Source organism: Anastrepha ludens, chromosome 6 (assembly GCF_028408465.1).
Source record: "Anastrepha ludens isolate Willacy chromosome 6, idAnaLude1.1, whole genome shotgun sequence".
Taxonomy (NCBI): domain Eukaryota; kingdom Metazoa; phylum Arthropoda; class Insecta; order Diptera; family Tephritidae; genus Anastrepha; species Anastrepha ludens.
The window spans coordinates 68,816,487-68,830,511 of NC_071502.1; the positions used below are offsets into that span (position 1 = coordinate 68,816,487).

Below are 14,025 nucleotides of genomic sequence, written 5' to 3' on the forward strand. Positions count from 1 at the left end.
AAATGCACTGTGTAACTGAACTGAACTCAAATACTTATTGCGACTTTTGCAAATTACCACGAATTTGTAGCAGAAGCTTCAGAAAGGGATGTGAAAGAAATTAAAGAAGAAGTTGGGAAAGCGCCACCTACCTGTAAATCGCAAGCTGATTGGATTAGTCCTATCGCGAAAATACTTTTTCTTTCAGTGGAAGATATTAATTCTTATTGATATATCTCAACTATAATCTGTGTGCAAGTCTTTGATGCCTTTGCTGATGTCGAGGTTATAAAACATTCGTGTTTACGTTGGGTAAGTAAGCGGGGAAACAAAAAAATCGCTATCTTGTAACTTTAACTAACTCAGCTAGACTTAAAACTAGAGTCCAAAGAAAGAGAATTACAAGAAAAAAAAAAATAATTGTCACTACTATAGAAACAATTGTTTTTTTTATTTGACCAACCAAATGCTGGTCACTCACAAATCCTCTCTGTTACGAAGGCAAGCTCACCTAAAAGCTTAAACCCGTACAAGCTCCATTCACGCTTCTTGAAACCAAGTCCTCAGCATTCTGTCCTCAAGGGGGAACACCACTGTGCGGGGTCAAAAAATAGTCGATTTTTGGGATTTTTTTTTTGTAAGTAGGAATGATTATTCGAGGATTGAACAAAAGGCAATTTATTATATATGTATTAAACTATGTTGATGAAAATTTTTTATTATAAAATAGTGAAAATTGACAAATTTATGTAAATAAACGAAACGAGTTAAAAAAAATGACGACATCTGGTGGCAGCGATACAGCAATGAATAATCATCTGAAATCAAAAAACCAAAAACATATTAATCTACACAATAGTGGCTATCGTTACACGTAGCCGAGTTTTTTTTGGAAAAAATGGTATTGATTTGAATTTCGCTGTGTGTTTGATTTTCAACAAGCCCAAAAAAATAGTTATTTTCAAAATTTTTAAAATCGGCTACGTACAACGATAGCCAATGCGATAACAAAAATTTTGAAAAAAAAAGAAAAAATTAAATTCGGTTAATTAGTCTTCGAGAAATCGTTGCCACCGTATCAAAAAAAGTCGTTTCGAGAAACACGCGTTTGAATTGAAGCATCGTATCGTAAGCAGTACAGGGCCGAACCGACGGGCGCTCACTTAAGTGCACATAGAATCGGGATTAAAGTGAATTTCGCTTCAAAATTTTTACCACATTTTCTTAAGTAGTTATGCTAACAATTTATGCGAAAAAAAAATGATTTTTTTGAATTTTCACAGTGGCGCTCCCACTTAAGCAAGTTAATTTTTTGAAACGTGTCAGACCACTCCCATTATGAATAGGACAATACAGTAAGCCGCAATTTAGTTGTGTACACATATACATACATATGTGTGTATGTAAATTACACAGATAATATCTACACATCCTCTTGTCTCCGTCAAGCAAGCAATTGACACTTTTATCTCCAGGCGCTATTCCATCACAGATAAAAGGCGGTTAATTGCGTATTTCGGAGAGCCTTGAAGTAAGCGGTAAATTGACGAGAAGCGTAGTTGCCAAAAATTACACTTCCTCCGCAGGGATAAAACAGCTAAACGCTCTTTCCTTCTAATTGCATTGAGCGTGTGCAATCTCCACTTATAACGCATCAAGTGGCAGACACAATGCAAACAATGTGTGGCACAACCCGGTGTGTGGATGTGGATGTTGATGCGGATGCTAGTTGCCAGTTGCTGTTGTTGCTGGTAGATGCCGTTTCGGATGTATGATATTAGCGTTGTGTCAAGTTATTTATAGTTAATTTTAGTGTTGCGCGGAAGCGGATACATTAAGGAATTTCATGTGCCCGCTCTGTGTATTGCTCTCTTGCTCTTGCTCACTTGCTGCCGCATTCTGTCTCTTGACGCACGTGCTCGCCGCCAATAACTGCATCGGTAGTTTCAGCTGTGGCAAGCGTAAAGCTAGCTGTAGTTCTTTCGATTGACAAGCGCAAGGCTGCTACCAAACAAGCAAACTCATTTTAGACACCCGACACCGCCAACGTCTTATCGCCATGCCAGCAAAAGCCACAGTTGCGCTGTGCAGCATCAGTTAGTTACAAGTATACGGCTGCCGCACGTGTAATAGTGCATTCTCGAGGAGACAGGGCAATCTAACTGGTGGTGCATAGGAGCGCTCTCTGGATGTCTGAGTGTATGTGTTTAGGGCTAGCGATTTGACGCTAAAACAGCGAGATAAGCGGATTGTCAATTTTAGACATCGCTCGGAAAATATTTACTTAGCTTGATTATCAACTTAATAATAGCAAAATTTCACACACTGCTCCGCACACTTTATAATGTTTGAGTTTTTTATTTATAATATTTGCGCTAAGTTTACTTTGCTGACGTCGATATATACAGCTGATTGTCTGGCTTCTGGAGATTATTAAAACAGTCCAACGCATTCACTTTAATGACGTTATCTGGCAGGGCTGCTAATCTTGTGGGAATTCGAATGGAAACTTTTTGTATCGTTGAAGCCAGTTAGTTGACTTTTGTTTGCATTTGTATTTGTTTACTCGGAAGAGTTTGCAGTAGGTTTTCCAGCTGTTTGTAGCCAACTATGTGTCCTTGAAAATTTTAAGTCCGATTTGAAACCTATTAAGTTCTCTCGTCAAATTTTACATAGTTTGATTTGTTTCCCATTAAAAAGCCGAAAGTTTTGTAATATTATTATATAAAAAAAATAATTTATTAATTAGGAAAAATATCATTTTTACAGAAAACTTTATCTTAATGTCAAATGTATGTTTTAGTTTACGAACTTAACGAAATTTCACACATTTTGCAAAAGGATTGTCAAAATTCAGATGCTTTAATATGTGTTTGTAAAATTTTAAAGTAAAATCCATTAGTTTTGTAAATTTAACCGAGCTCTTACCTTTCCTTTTATGAAAGCTCAAAAACATCAGAAATAAAATGCATACTAAAAGACTGCCAAACTTCCTAATATATATATATTACACACATATATACGATACTTTAACTCTTATTTGGAGCATTGGGCGTCAACAAATATCTTATTAAGTCCCATCGAATTCTTAAAACATTTTATATATTAAGTTTAGCCGAGCTTTTGATTATCTTTCTGTGAAAGCTCAAAATTATCGCTATGAAAGTTTACATGCGCATGCTTAAAAGGCATTTCTTTAAATTTAACCGAGCTTTTGATTTGCTTTCTGTAAAATTTCAAAAGCAATTTCAAAAAAAATTTCGAAGCAGAAAAAAAAATTGTCAAAATTTGTATTAAATCTTAATTTTTCTGTTTATAAGAATTAAAACAACGCATTTTTTTTTAATTTAAACAAGCCTTTATTAATTTTTTTCGAAAGCATAAAATTATCTCTGTGGATCTTTCGTACGCATCCTTAAGTGAATTATAAGTACTAAGAAAAAGTAAAATCTTAAAAAAAGTTTTTTGGATGAGATGTCTCTTTTTTTCTTTGAAAATTATTAGTTGTTGTTTTTAAACACAAATGAATATGTTTTTGACAAAAGTGAAGCTTTGATGATTTACTGTACATTTTTCGTTTTAGTTCATGGAGCTTTTGCTTCCAAGTCTTATCAAAAACTGAAATAGTAGGCGTCTTCAATGCGTTAGCGAGTGCAACATCAAAGATTTCGAGCAATGACGCAGTGGTGAATATTTGTCAATAACTTTGATGTTGCTTTCACATGAAAATTGTTCGTCAAGCTAATAGAGCCCAAACAAAGTGGGCAGAGAAGCGTTGAATCAAAGACTCTTGCTATTCATCTAACTGTTGCTTATGATATTATAAATATTATAAAACAATAATAAGAACAATAATAAAATAACGATAATAATAATAGTAATTAAAATAATTTCAGGTATACAAAGTATACTTTTTCAGTCGAAGGAAACCACACACGAATTTAATAAAGTAATCGTTCGTGAGTGAGCTGAAAGCGATTCATTTATCTTCTGATTATATTTCCTATTTGCATTAAAATATTGAACTACGAGCATTCAAATATTATCAGAAAATCGATCATTTTATTACTTCATAAATCGAATTATATATAAATGCCGCCCTCAACTGCATATACAATTCCAACACTCTAAATTTGTAGTACGTACTTAAAAACTTCTTTAATTTACAAAAAACAATTTTTTCTCTAAAACGGTCTTATTTATGGCTTCAACGCATAAGAAGCTCTATACAATTTCAAGCTCATAATAAATCTATTGTCCGCCAAAGCTGGCATCCCTGCTCTTTCAAGCTAAATAAATAAATAACAAAATATGACAAATAAAATAGCATCATCAGCATCACAGCTACAGTATAATTTCGCGCTTGTATGCGCACCCACATACAATCAAACCCTGCCATTAAATCAGAGTGGCAAGCGTGTAACTGGTACATATTAGAATGATACTAGCCTTAAGTTAATTAATGTTGACTAGTTTCGAGTGTAATGTGACTAGCGTGAGTCACACATTGTGATGAATCTAAGCCTTCACCCTCAGAAATTAACTCAAGTAGTGAAGTCCCTTGTTAATTTTAAGTGTCCATACTTATTTTGAGCGTCATAGTAGGCGCATCAAATGTGAAATTGCCAACCTTTCTGTCGATATGTGTGAAAGGCTGGTGGAAAAATGGCTCCAAGTCGATTCTTCGAACGCTGCAAACGGGATTGCGCTTTTCATATGCATAATAGGAAATTCTGTGTTTAACTTAAAAAAAACAAAAAAACAAAAAATAGCTCGTTCTGCGTTTTATTATATTTTTTTATTATTTTTCTTTATATAAATTTTGTCTCCTCTTATTGTCCTAGCCCCTATAAATTTATATAGTTTATGTATTCTTTTCTTGGTAGTTGCTTGACCAGGCTCTTCCTTGAATTTGTGGTGTGCGTTTGATGGAATCCTACAAATGAATGGAGCTACTGTTTCATGTTGCCTCTGAGAGGTAAATGATACATTTTTTTATGGCAGCAAAGCACTGAAAGATACGCTTCGTTTCGAGGGGTTCTCTCTATAGGAAAAATGTCCATTCTACTTCATTTGGTAATAATATTTCATATTCATAGTACAATGCAGATTCCATCGCGCTTCACTTTCAAATCCACTCACAATGTTCCCATGTAGCACGTGTTTTTCGCATGTGTAGTCCATTACTAGTCCTTTTGTGACAGCGCCCGCCTGTTTACTGTGGGGTATTAACGCATTTGTATATGTGTGAATGAGTGCGAGTATATTTTTATAGCGCAAATACTTGTGAGCCAGTCTATCTTCACACATATACATACATATAGTACATCTTCTATCTATCTAAACGTCCATCCGTCGGTTGCGAGCAAACTGTCAAGTCGCATAGGGCTTAGGTGATGGCGACAGCAAACAAGCGTCGACCGAGCAGTTTATTACACAACCGCAGCTCGAACGCCTGTACGACGAGTACATGTTGTGGTCGATGGGCGCAAGTACTCGTATTTACTGTGCGAAGAAATGAGCATTTCTTCATTTAATAATATATGCTCGTAAGATCCAGCAGTCGCGTTCACAATTAAGTGCTAAGTGTTGTGGATTTAATTAAAAAGTTTCGTCTAGTGAGTGAACGGTTCCAATGACGACACGACTACAAACTGTTGCACATTCATATTTTCAAAAGTTATAACGTAAACGTGAGCAAAAAGTTACTACGCTGAAGCCAATTAATGGCCCGCAAAGTAGTCGTGTAATCGAAATAGTAAAATTGTTAGCGCGAAATCGTCAATCAAGTGCAAAAGTCGTATGATTTACTCGCGTTCTCTCACTTCCTCTAACCGCCATGGTTATTGTGGATTCACCACGTGCCGCACAAAAGTATCTGCGTCGCGTCTCTAAAGATTTCTCAACGGTGCGTCGTTTCAGTTCAGCGCGTGTACCACATTCACCTACTACTCCCCCACTTTCGAATATTTCACATCTCTCTCCGGATGCTCGGCCATCAGCCGTTGATGGCGACAATGTCAATGGCATTGCGATTGATAAATCCGAATCCTTTCGTGGCATACGGCGACGGCAATTTTCGCGCAAACGGTCCTCCGTCTCATCGACACTCACGCGTGTGCTCATACTTAATGTGCGCGATTTGTTGAAAGTGTCCGATATGCAGGAGCAGCAAAGTGAGGTATGTGGCTGTGTTCATCCTTTTTACCCATTACCCACAATCACATCAATTGGCATTTCATGGAAGTGTTCACGGGGTGTGTAATTATGATGCGATGGCAGCGTATCTTTCGTTGGTAGTATGCGCTACTGGAAAAATGGCTGCACCTCTTTGCTATTTCTGTTTATTTTTGCATTTCTCGCAATTTCTCAATTACCACTCAGCTGGTGGTTGTGTTTTCATTGGCGTTATCTCAGTTGGTCGGCTTGTTTACTTTACTGCTCCTTGAGTTGAGCTGCAGCTACTTATTTTGCTGTGATATCCAGTGCAATGCTTGTTCTTGATTGAGTTGTCCTTTTTTGTTGTTTACTATTAGCCACTCTCTTCAAAAGTTGTTCTCCCACAGCTGTGGGTCATTTCTACGCGTATCTGTTGTTGCTCTGTGCAGTTAGTGTATGAAATGCAGATTGCCTTTAGTAAAGTGCTGAAACTGGCTCTTTTCAAGAAATTTTAATAAGTCATTAGTGACAAATTGATGCTCGTTAGGAAAGTTGAAGTATTTGTGTATTGATTGACTGCCGTAGATGTGTGGGTTAATGGACAAACCCTCGTATGCATTTTAGCCGTAAAAGAGCTTCTCATATAAGCCAATTGCCATGTACGAAGACAATGAAACTTTGAGCCCCTCCAGAATACCACAAATTCAAGCCAATCGTGGCTATGCGTGTAATAAAACCAAAACTATACACAAGCAATTACATATAAACTATGCCTCCTTGACATCCCAACCCAGTCCAACCCAGCTCTAATACACCTTCTGCTGGAATGTAGCGCTATAGCGCGAATAAAGTTGAAACATCTCGTCAAATTACAGCCAGAAGAAAGGCACATACACTCAGCCCAACTCTGCTCGATCTTACGTTTAATAAGGAAATTGGGTTTGGATTTGGGTTTGGATGAAGTATTGTGATGAATAAAGGGTACAAGGGACCATGAGGTCGAAGTGCGAGCTTCAAATCACATCTTTCTATCTATCTAGTAGTTACAAATCAAAGTGCACATTATAAGATAATGGAGTTTGGCACAAAGCGTCTCCGCTTGGATTGGTCGCAGCAACGACAAGAGTCAGTGGACCATATCCCGATCCTATGTAGATGTAGATATCCCAATCCTATTTTGGCTTTTAATACCAGAGCGCGAAGTGGTCGTACAACATACTTTATACGAGGGGTGCCTTGTATGTGTCGGGATTTGGCAACCCTGGTGTTGCAATCTGGCAACTGACAGCTGTATCGCAAAGTTTGACATTTTTTGGCTTTTAAGTACTCAGAACGTTTTGAAATACCAGCGCTATTTGTGTGGTTTACAGTAACTTAAAAGATTCATCTCGGCCCAAAAATGGAATTAAATCGTGAACATTTTCGTGCGCTTATTTCTTACAACTTTCGACGTGGATTAACTCAGCAACATTGCATGGATGAACTTAATTCATTTTTTGGCGATGAAGCTCCATCAAGGACCAGTGTTTATCGATGGTATAGTGAATTCAATCGTGGTCGTAGTTCATTCCAAGACGAATTTCGTGAAGGTCGTCCAAAATCAGTTGTTGTTCCGAAAACCATTGATGCTGTGCGCGAACTGAAGTGAAAGATCGTCATGTGACCTATCGTGAGATTGAGACAATCTTAGGCATTAGTGGGACCAGAATACATTCAATATTGCATAAACATTTGACTGTCAAAAAAATTTGTTCGCGTTGGATCCCACACGATTTGTCAATCGCTCAAAAAAGGCTCGTGTCGATTGGTCGAAGGAAATGCTCAAAAAATACGATCGCGGGGCTTTGAAACACGTCTATGACATCGTCACAGGTGATGAATCATGGATTTACGCGTATGAGCCCGAAAGTAAACAGCAGTCGACTGTATGGGTGTTTAAGATGAGCCAAATCCAACAAAAGTTGTTCGCGCACGAAGCACTTCCAAGCAAATGGTCGCCTGTTTTTTCGGAAAAACTGGGCATGTCGCAACCGTACCACTAGAACAACGCAGAACAGTAAATTCTGAGTGGTACACAATCATTTGTTTGCCAGTTGTCTTCCAAGAAATTAGGAAAACCAATCGCCAAAGACGGATCACTCTTCACCAGGACAATGCGAGCTCTCACACATCGGCTCAAACAACTGCATTTTTGAGCACCCAAAACATCGAATTAATGGGTCATCCGCCGTATAGTCCTGACTTGGCACCGAATGACTTCTTTTTATTCCCGTACGTAAACAACGAACTGAGAGGTCAACGTTTTTCGACACCTGAAGAAGCGGTTGCGGCATTCAGAATGCATGTTTTGGAGGTACCTCATTCAGAGTGGCAAAAGAGCTTCGACAATTGCTTCAAACGCATGCAAAAGTGTATAGATCTTCATGGAGAATATTTTGAAAAACAATAAAGTGATTTTCGATGATTAAAATTTGTTTTTGTTCTGTAATCCCGGCATAGAAAAGGCACCCCTCGTAATAACTGCTTAGAAACGTACGAATTCTCAAATTATTTTGAAATTGTTATACATTAGCAAATACTATTTGTACAAATTGTTAGGTCCATTTTTATACAACATAATTTGGATATTAATTTTGTATTTCTTTTTGTGCAGGTTTTAATATTCTTAATACTAGTAAATGATTCCCTCAAAACAATTACCCAAACCTTTTTTTTTTATTTCGATGTACGCAAATTGACCAATTATCTAACTTCAACAACAAATATGTAATTATTCATCTAAGCATAGCGCAATAAAGTATCACTTTTTTTTGGTATCCTTTGCTAACAAATTTTTACGGGCTGTACATAATAAAAATGCAATTAATTTGTGTTGTTTTCGTTATAAAAATGAAATAAAAAATAATAAAAGAAAGAAGAAATTTGATTTACAGCATTTTTAATACACTCTTACGCAAATATTTTTACCTTGCTGAATTTTTTATGTGGACATGAGTAAGTTTACAAGCCTGTGTAAGCAACTCTTTCCTTTTGTGTTCGTTTTATTAAATTTTCCCTCACTTCAATGCACAATCATGTACCGTTAAGCACGGCTACAACCACTTGCACATTAAAGATACTCGCACAGGACAAAGTAAACATAGAAAAAGGATATGAAAGAAAAATAATAACAAAACGAAAAACAAATGAAGGTTATTATTTATCGGTTATTTTTCTACCCATACAAGATAAAATATCAGTTTGGAAAATATACTAATAAAATTTAATGAGTTTGAACGAAAAATTTGATATGAGATTTTAATAAAAAAAGGAGTTAAAATTAATTTAAATTAATTTAAAATAAATTAATTAATTAAAGTACAATAAAATGGAAAATTAAAGAAAATAAAATCAAAAATTCAAATAGAATAAAAAAAAATAAATAAAATATAATATAATTATCTAATTAAAAAAAAATACCAGTCTAACGGTTAGACACGATAGAAGTAAAACAAACTGAGAGAGAATGAGACGAAAGCAGCATTAGGAGCGGGATAATTATAGGTTCATTATATTATTGCTATAAAGTTCATATTTTATTTTCTTCATTTTATTATTATTCATCCTCAATGTTTTCAATTTCAACAAATGATACGAGTGGCTTATGATACCTAAAATATGATACAAATGCTTTGGTTTCGATGTTGTCAACATGTCTTTGAAATACCGCGTCAATTGTTGTTTTTGATCGTGTTGTCGATTCAGTGCGATTGTTACACATTTTTAAATTGAATGTTGTACTGAGAAAGTCAATTAAAGGAACCGCGGTGTCCAATGCAAAATTTACGTTAAAATCGCCACTTAAAATCATTGGAAATTTATCGTAATCTTTTCTAAGTATCCGCGATATTTCTGGTGTATACTTTTTTTTTCTGTCGATATTCACGACACTTTTCTGCATTATTTTTCGGCATAATTGCGGTAAATATTTAAAAATGAAAATATTTAAAAATGAAAATATTTACGAATATAAAAATACGGGCGCAATACAGCACACGCGGTTGCTATTATGAGCGTCGTAACGCGTATATTACACAGACGTACTAACATACACACAAACATTCGTAGGACGCTTGGTCTAAGCAAGTATTAGGTAGTATAGTATAGGTATACATAATGCCTTCTCGCTCACCGTGGCTCCGTAATACGCAGGCGCGCACACATACGTACTAGCATACATACAAACATACATACGTATGACTTGAACTAAACACCAAAGCAAGTAATAGGCAGTGTAGTATACACACTGCAATACTCACTATACTAGCGTGGCTCAGCAGTACGCAGCCACACACATATACATATATCAACATATAACACTTCGTAGTGTCGCTTTTTCGTTTCATCGAGTCTCAAATCACTCCCAACGATTCTAAAGAAGTTTTCACTTGAAAAAATAATTAAATGGAAATAAATTTCAGTGGAATAAAGTGAAAATAAATTTATATGTAACAGAATAAATTAAATTCAAAGAAAATTCAATAAATCAAAATGCAACCAACAAAAATGTAATATAAAAACATATAACATAGCGTAAGATAACAAAACATAGTAGAACAAAACATATCGAACAATGTAACGGAAAAGCATAGAATGACAAGACATAATGGAAGGTAACAAAACATAGCGTAGTAAAGCATAATAAACAGCGTAACGAAAAAGCATAGCATAACAAGACATAACATAAACAGAAAAACATAACAAGCAACGTAACGAAAAATCAGAGCATAAAAAGACATAACATAGCGGACATAGACATAACAAAGAACCCAACACAAAAAATAGCATAAAATAAATAATAGGACGTATTAGAATATAACAAAACAAGATAAGCAAAACTTTAAAACACATTAGATAATGTACATGAGCATAACATATCATAACATACGATAAAATTTAATTTGTTACTAACTTCTTTTTATCTCTTCGCACCAATCTACAAGTATGCTCAAAATTAATCAATCCAATTTTCTTTTTGAACAACGTTTTTACTAAATAAATAATTTGAGTAATGAAAATCTTGATTTCGAACTGCAGCCGCCTAGTTTACAAGTGTGAAATATGATTGACGTATGACGCAATTTGCCTTTATTATAAATCCTCCGATAGGTTGATTAATTTTGCACTAGGTGTAAGACTTGGGCTAACCGCCAGCTTGTTAACGTGAGTTACTTGACTTTGTATCGGCGCTATCTGATTTTTCGAAAAAATGTATTTACAGTAAGTTCAATTTGCAAAGCAGAACGAATGTCATCCCGATGTGTTGTTTACTAAATTAAAAACGTTTTAAATCTTAAGTTCCATAAGTTAGCTAATGAAGCATTTAAAGGTTTTTAAGTTCAAATTCTGGTAAAGCGTGCGTTTTATATTAAGAATTCAATAAAAATCGAATTTAACATAAATCAGCTTAAAAACAAAAACGAGCCCACACTTTAGAGGCCTATATAATCTAAGTAGTTACCGAGTCAGCAGGCAGTGCCTTAAGCTCTAATGCTAAGCAACCTTTCTTATAAATTGCAAATAACTTTTGATCATCTTAGGAGTTGTTTTACCAGAACAAGACTAGTGACTGCTTACTCGTTGTGATTTTGATAACAATCTACTTTTAAAGGATTTCAAACAGTTTTGATATTTAGCGCGCCTATATCCAAGGCAGAGAATTCGTGATGCAACCAGCGTTCAGTTTATTTCTTAATACCTCGAATGCAATTGTGTAGTTTTGTTACGAGTAGAGGTATTCTAGTTAAGACATATTTTAATTAAACCCTTTGTCTTTTTTAAAAAGTTTCTTGAGGGTTTTATATAGTAACACTTACATGCACGCTCGTCCTCTACGTATCAGATAGTCACCCTTTTTTATACGATGGCTAACGCCAACATCTTTTTCTAAGCATTCAAATCGGTGTTAATATTCAAGATTTGAATAAAAATTTCTTAAGCATTATTTAAATAGAAAACGCTTGTTTTATAAACTGAAAATAAAAGTAAATATGTATGTAATAAAATTGTAAGAACACCTTCTAATTTACTTCGTAACCCTGCACCGAAAAAATGTGAGCATGTCTTTACTTTATTCACTGAATTTGGGTTGTTATTGGGTTAGTTAAAGCGTAACTTACTTACTTACAGTCTGTGTCAGAAGAAAAGAACCGGATTCTTTCTTGTAACTTAAAGATATATTTCGTATTGCTTTTTGCTGCGTAAGAGTCCCACTCAAGGGCTACGACGCCAGTGCCAACTCAGGTTAGTGTCGTTCGAAACTTTCCCGTAAACGCAACCAAACGAAAATGAGTGAGAAGTACCCGAAGCGTTTCGGGGTGGTATTTTTATGCACTCATTCAAAAGGGCCGAAATTATCTTACGCGGCGGCTGCAAAAATGATAAAAAAGTTGTTGGGATGTGGAATCAGCGGTATAAATTGTATAAAACTGTTGATGACTTTTCCGTGTACGGCTTGAAGCGAGTGTCGCCCAACTTTTTAAGTGGGACCCTTCTTTGCGGGCATGCACAATTCTTGCTAAAAAGAGAATAGATGTGAGTATCAACACCATCGAACGACGACTGAAGGAACATATCCTACCGTCCCACATCGTCAAAACCACTACTCTCAGAAAAACACATTGTGAAACAAACAAAAACAAGAAAATTAACGCCAACCCCATTGTAGATGTGTGGGGAATTATGAAAACGCATCTTGTCGAAAAGATAGTCCACGATTTAAAGCAACTCGTGTATCAAGTTCGCAAAATCTGGTCCACTTTGCAACGAGCTACGCAGAAAAGCTTCAAAACATGCCGAAAAGATGTCAGGTTATACTCGACAACGATGGAGATTACACAGCTTATTGAGTAATTGCGACACGTAGTTTTGTAAAAAAAACTATTTTTAAATATATATCTTTTATACTTCATGAATAATTGCAGTTCATTGTTTTTGACACAGACTCTAAGTCCAAATAAAAAGTCCAACTCTGTTCACAATAATAGCAGCGATCTTTCCGGTTACAATTCTAAATCCACGCAGAATAATATTATTCATTTTGTATTTAAGTTTTTTCTTAAGAAAATATTGTTCACTCTCCTACAAAAACGATATAATTCAAAGTTTCAAACCTTGTATAAATTAAAATAAAATTGTATGGTATATTTCTAACCTTCCAATTAAAATTGTGGGCATGCATTTTTGTAGCTCATTGAATTTTAGTATACTAAGGTGCAAAATTGAAGACCCAAAAATTGCTTTGAGTTTTATAGTGCTAGAATTTTTCTTACATGCAGAAAATCCACAAACCGCCAGCACAAAAAGATTGCCGGCAATCAGAGGAATTTTTAAGGCACTTTAAATTTGTACAAAATTATACCGAAATTTTATTTTAAAAATTCCTATTCAAAAGTTTTACAATTTGAAGAAAATTTATAGATTTTTTTGTAAATTTGTTTACAAAGTTTTAAATTTTGTTAAGGCTGCTGCTATTAAATAAAAAATGTAGCCTAATTTTTAATTGCGTGCCTAAAAATAGGCAACAAGTGAAGCTAACGATAATGTTAGAATATGAAAATTTTGGTTCACTATGCTTTGCATCTTTTAAGCACAGCTATACATTTTTGAAATAATTTTTGAAAATGAATATTTTCCGTTGCTTATTTTGTTGTAGTGCTGTTTTGCATTTAGTTATACAAAGGAAAACTTAAGCTACGCTTTGACGTACTCAATCAGTTAGGTATTGTAATCAACAAATCACACATAATTGACAAGAAATATCACTTTTTACCACCTATCACCAATTTTAATTTAAACTAGCTTTGCTGTTAATTTTGTAAAATTTGTTTGAATTGCATTTTTTATTAA

General features: G+C 35.1%; 1 protein-coding gene across 17 annotated transcripts in view; it reads left to right on the forward strand.

The window, feature by feature from the left end:
• Positions 1 to 14,025, forward strand: part of LOC128867812 (transient receptor potential cation channel trpm) — a 319,297-nt gene that overhangs the window by 160,975 nt on the left and 144,297 nt on the right. The window contains exon 1 of one of the 17 annotated variants that reach the window (XM_054109338.1): positions 5,127 to 6,160. The exons of the other annotated variants lie outside the window; for them this stretch is intronic. Coding sequence (XP_053965313.1) covers positions 5,819 to 6,160 — 342 coding nt within the window. The 5' untranslated portion in view covers positions 5,127 to 5,818. Of the gene's footprint in view, positions 1 to 5,126; positions 6,161 to 14,025 lie in introns of those variants that run through there. 17 annotated transcript variants of the gene reach the window in all.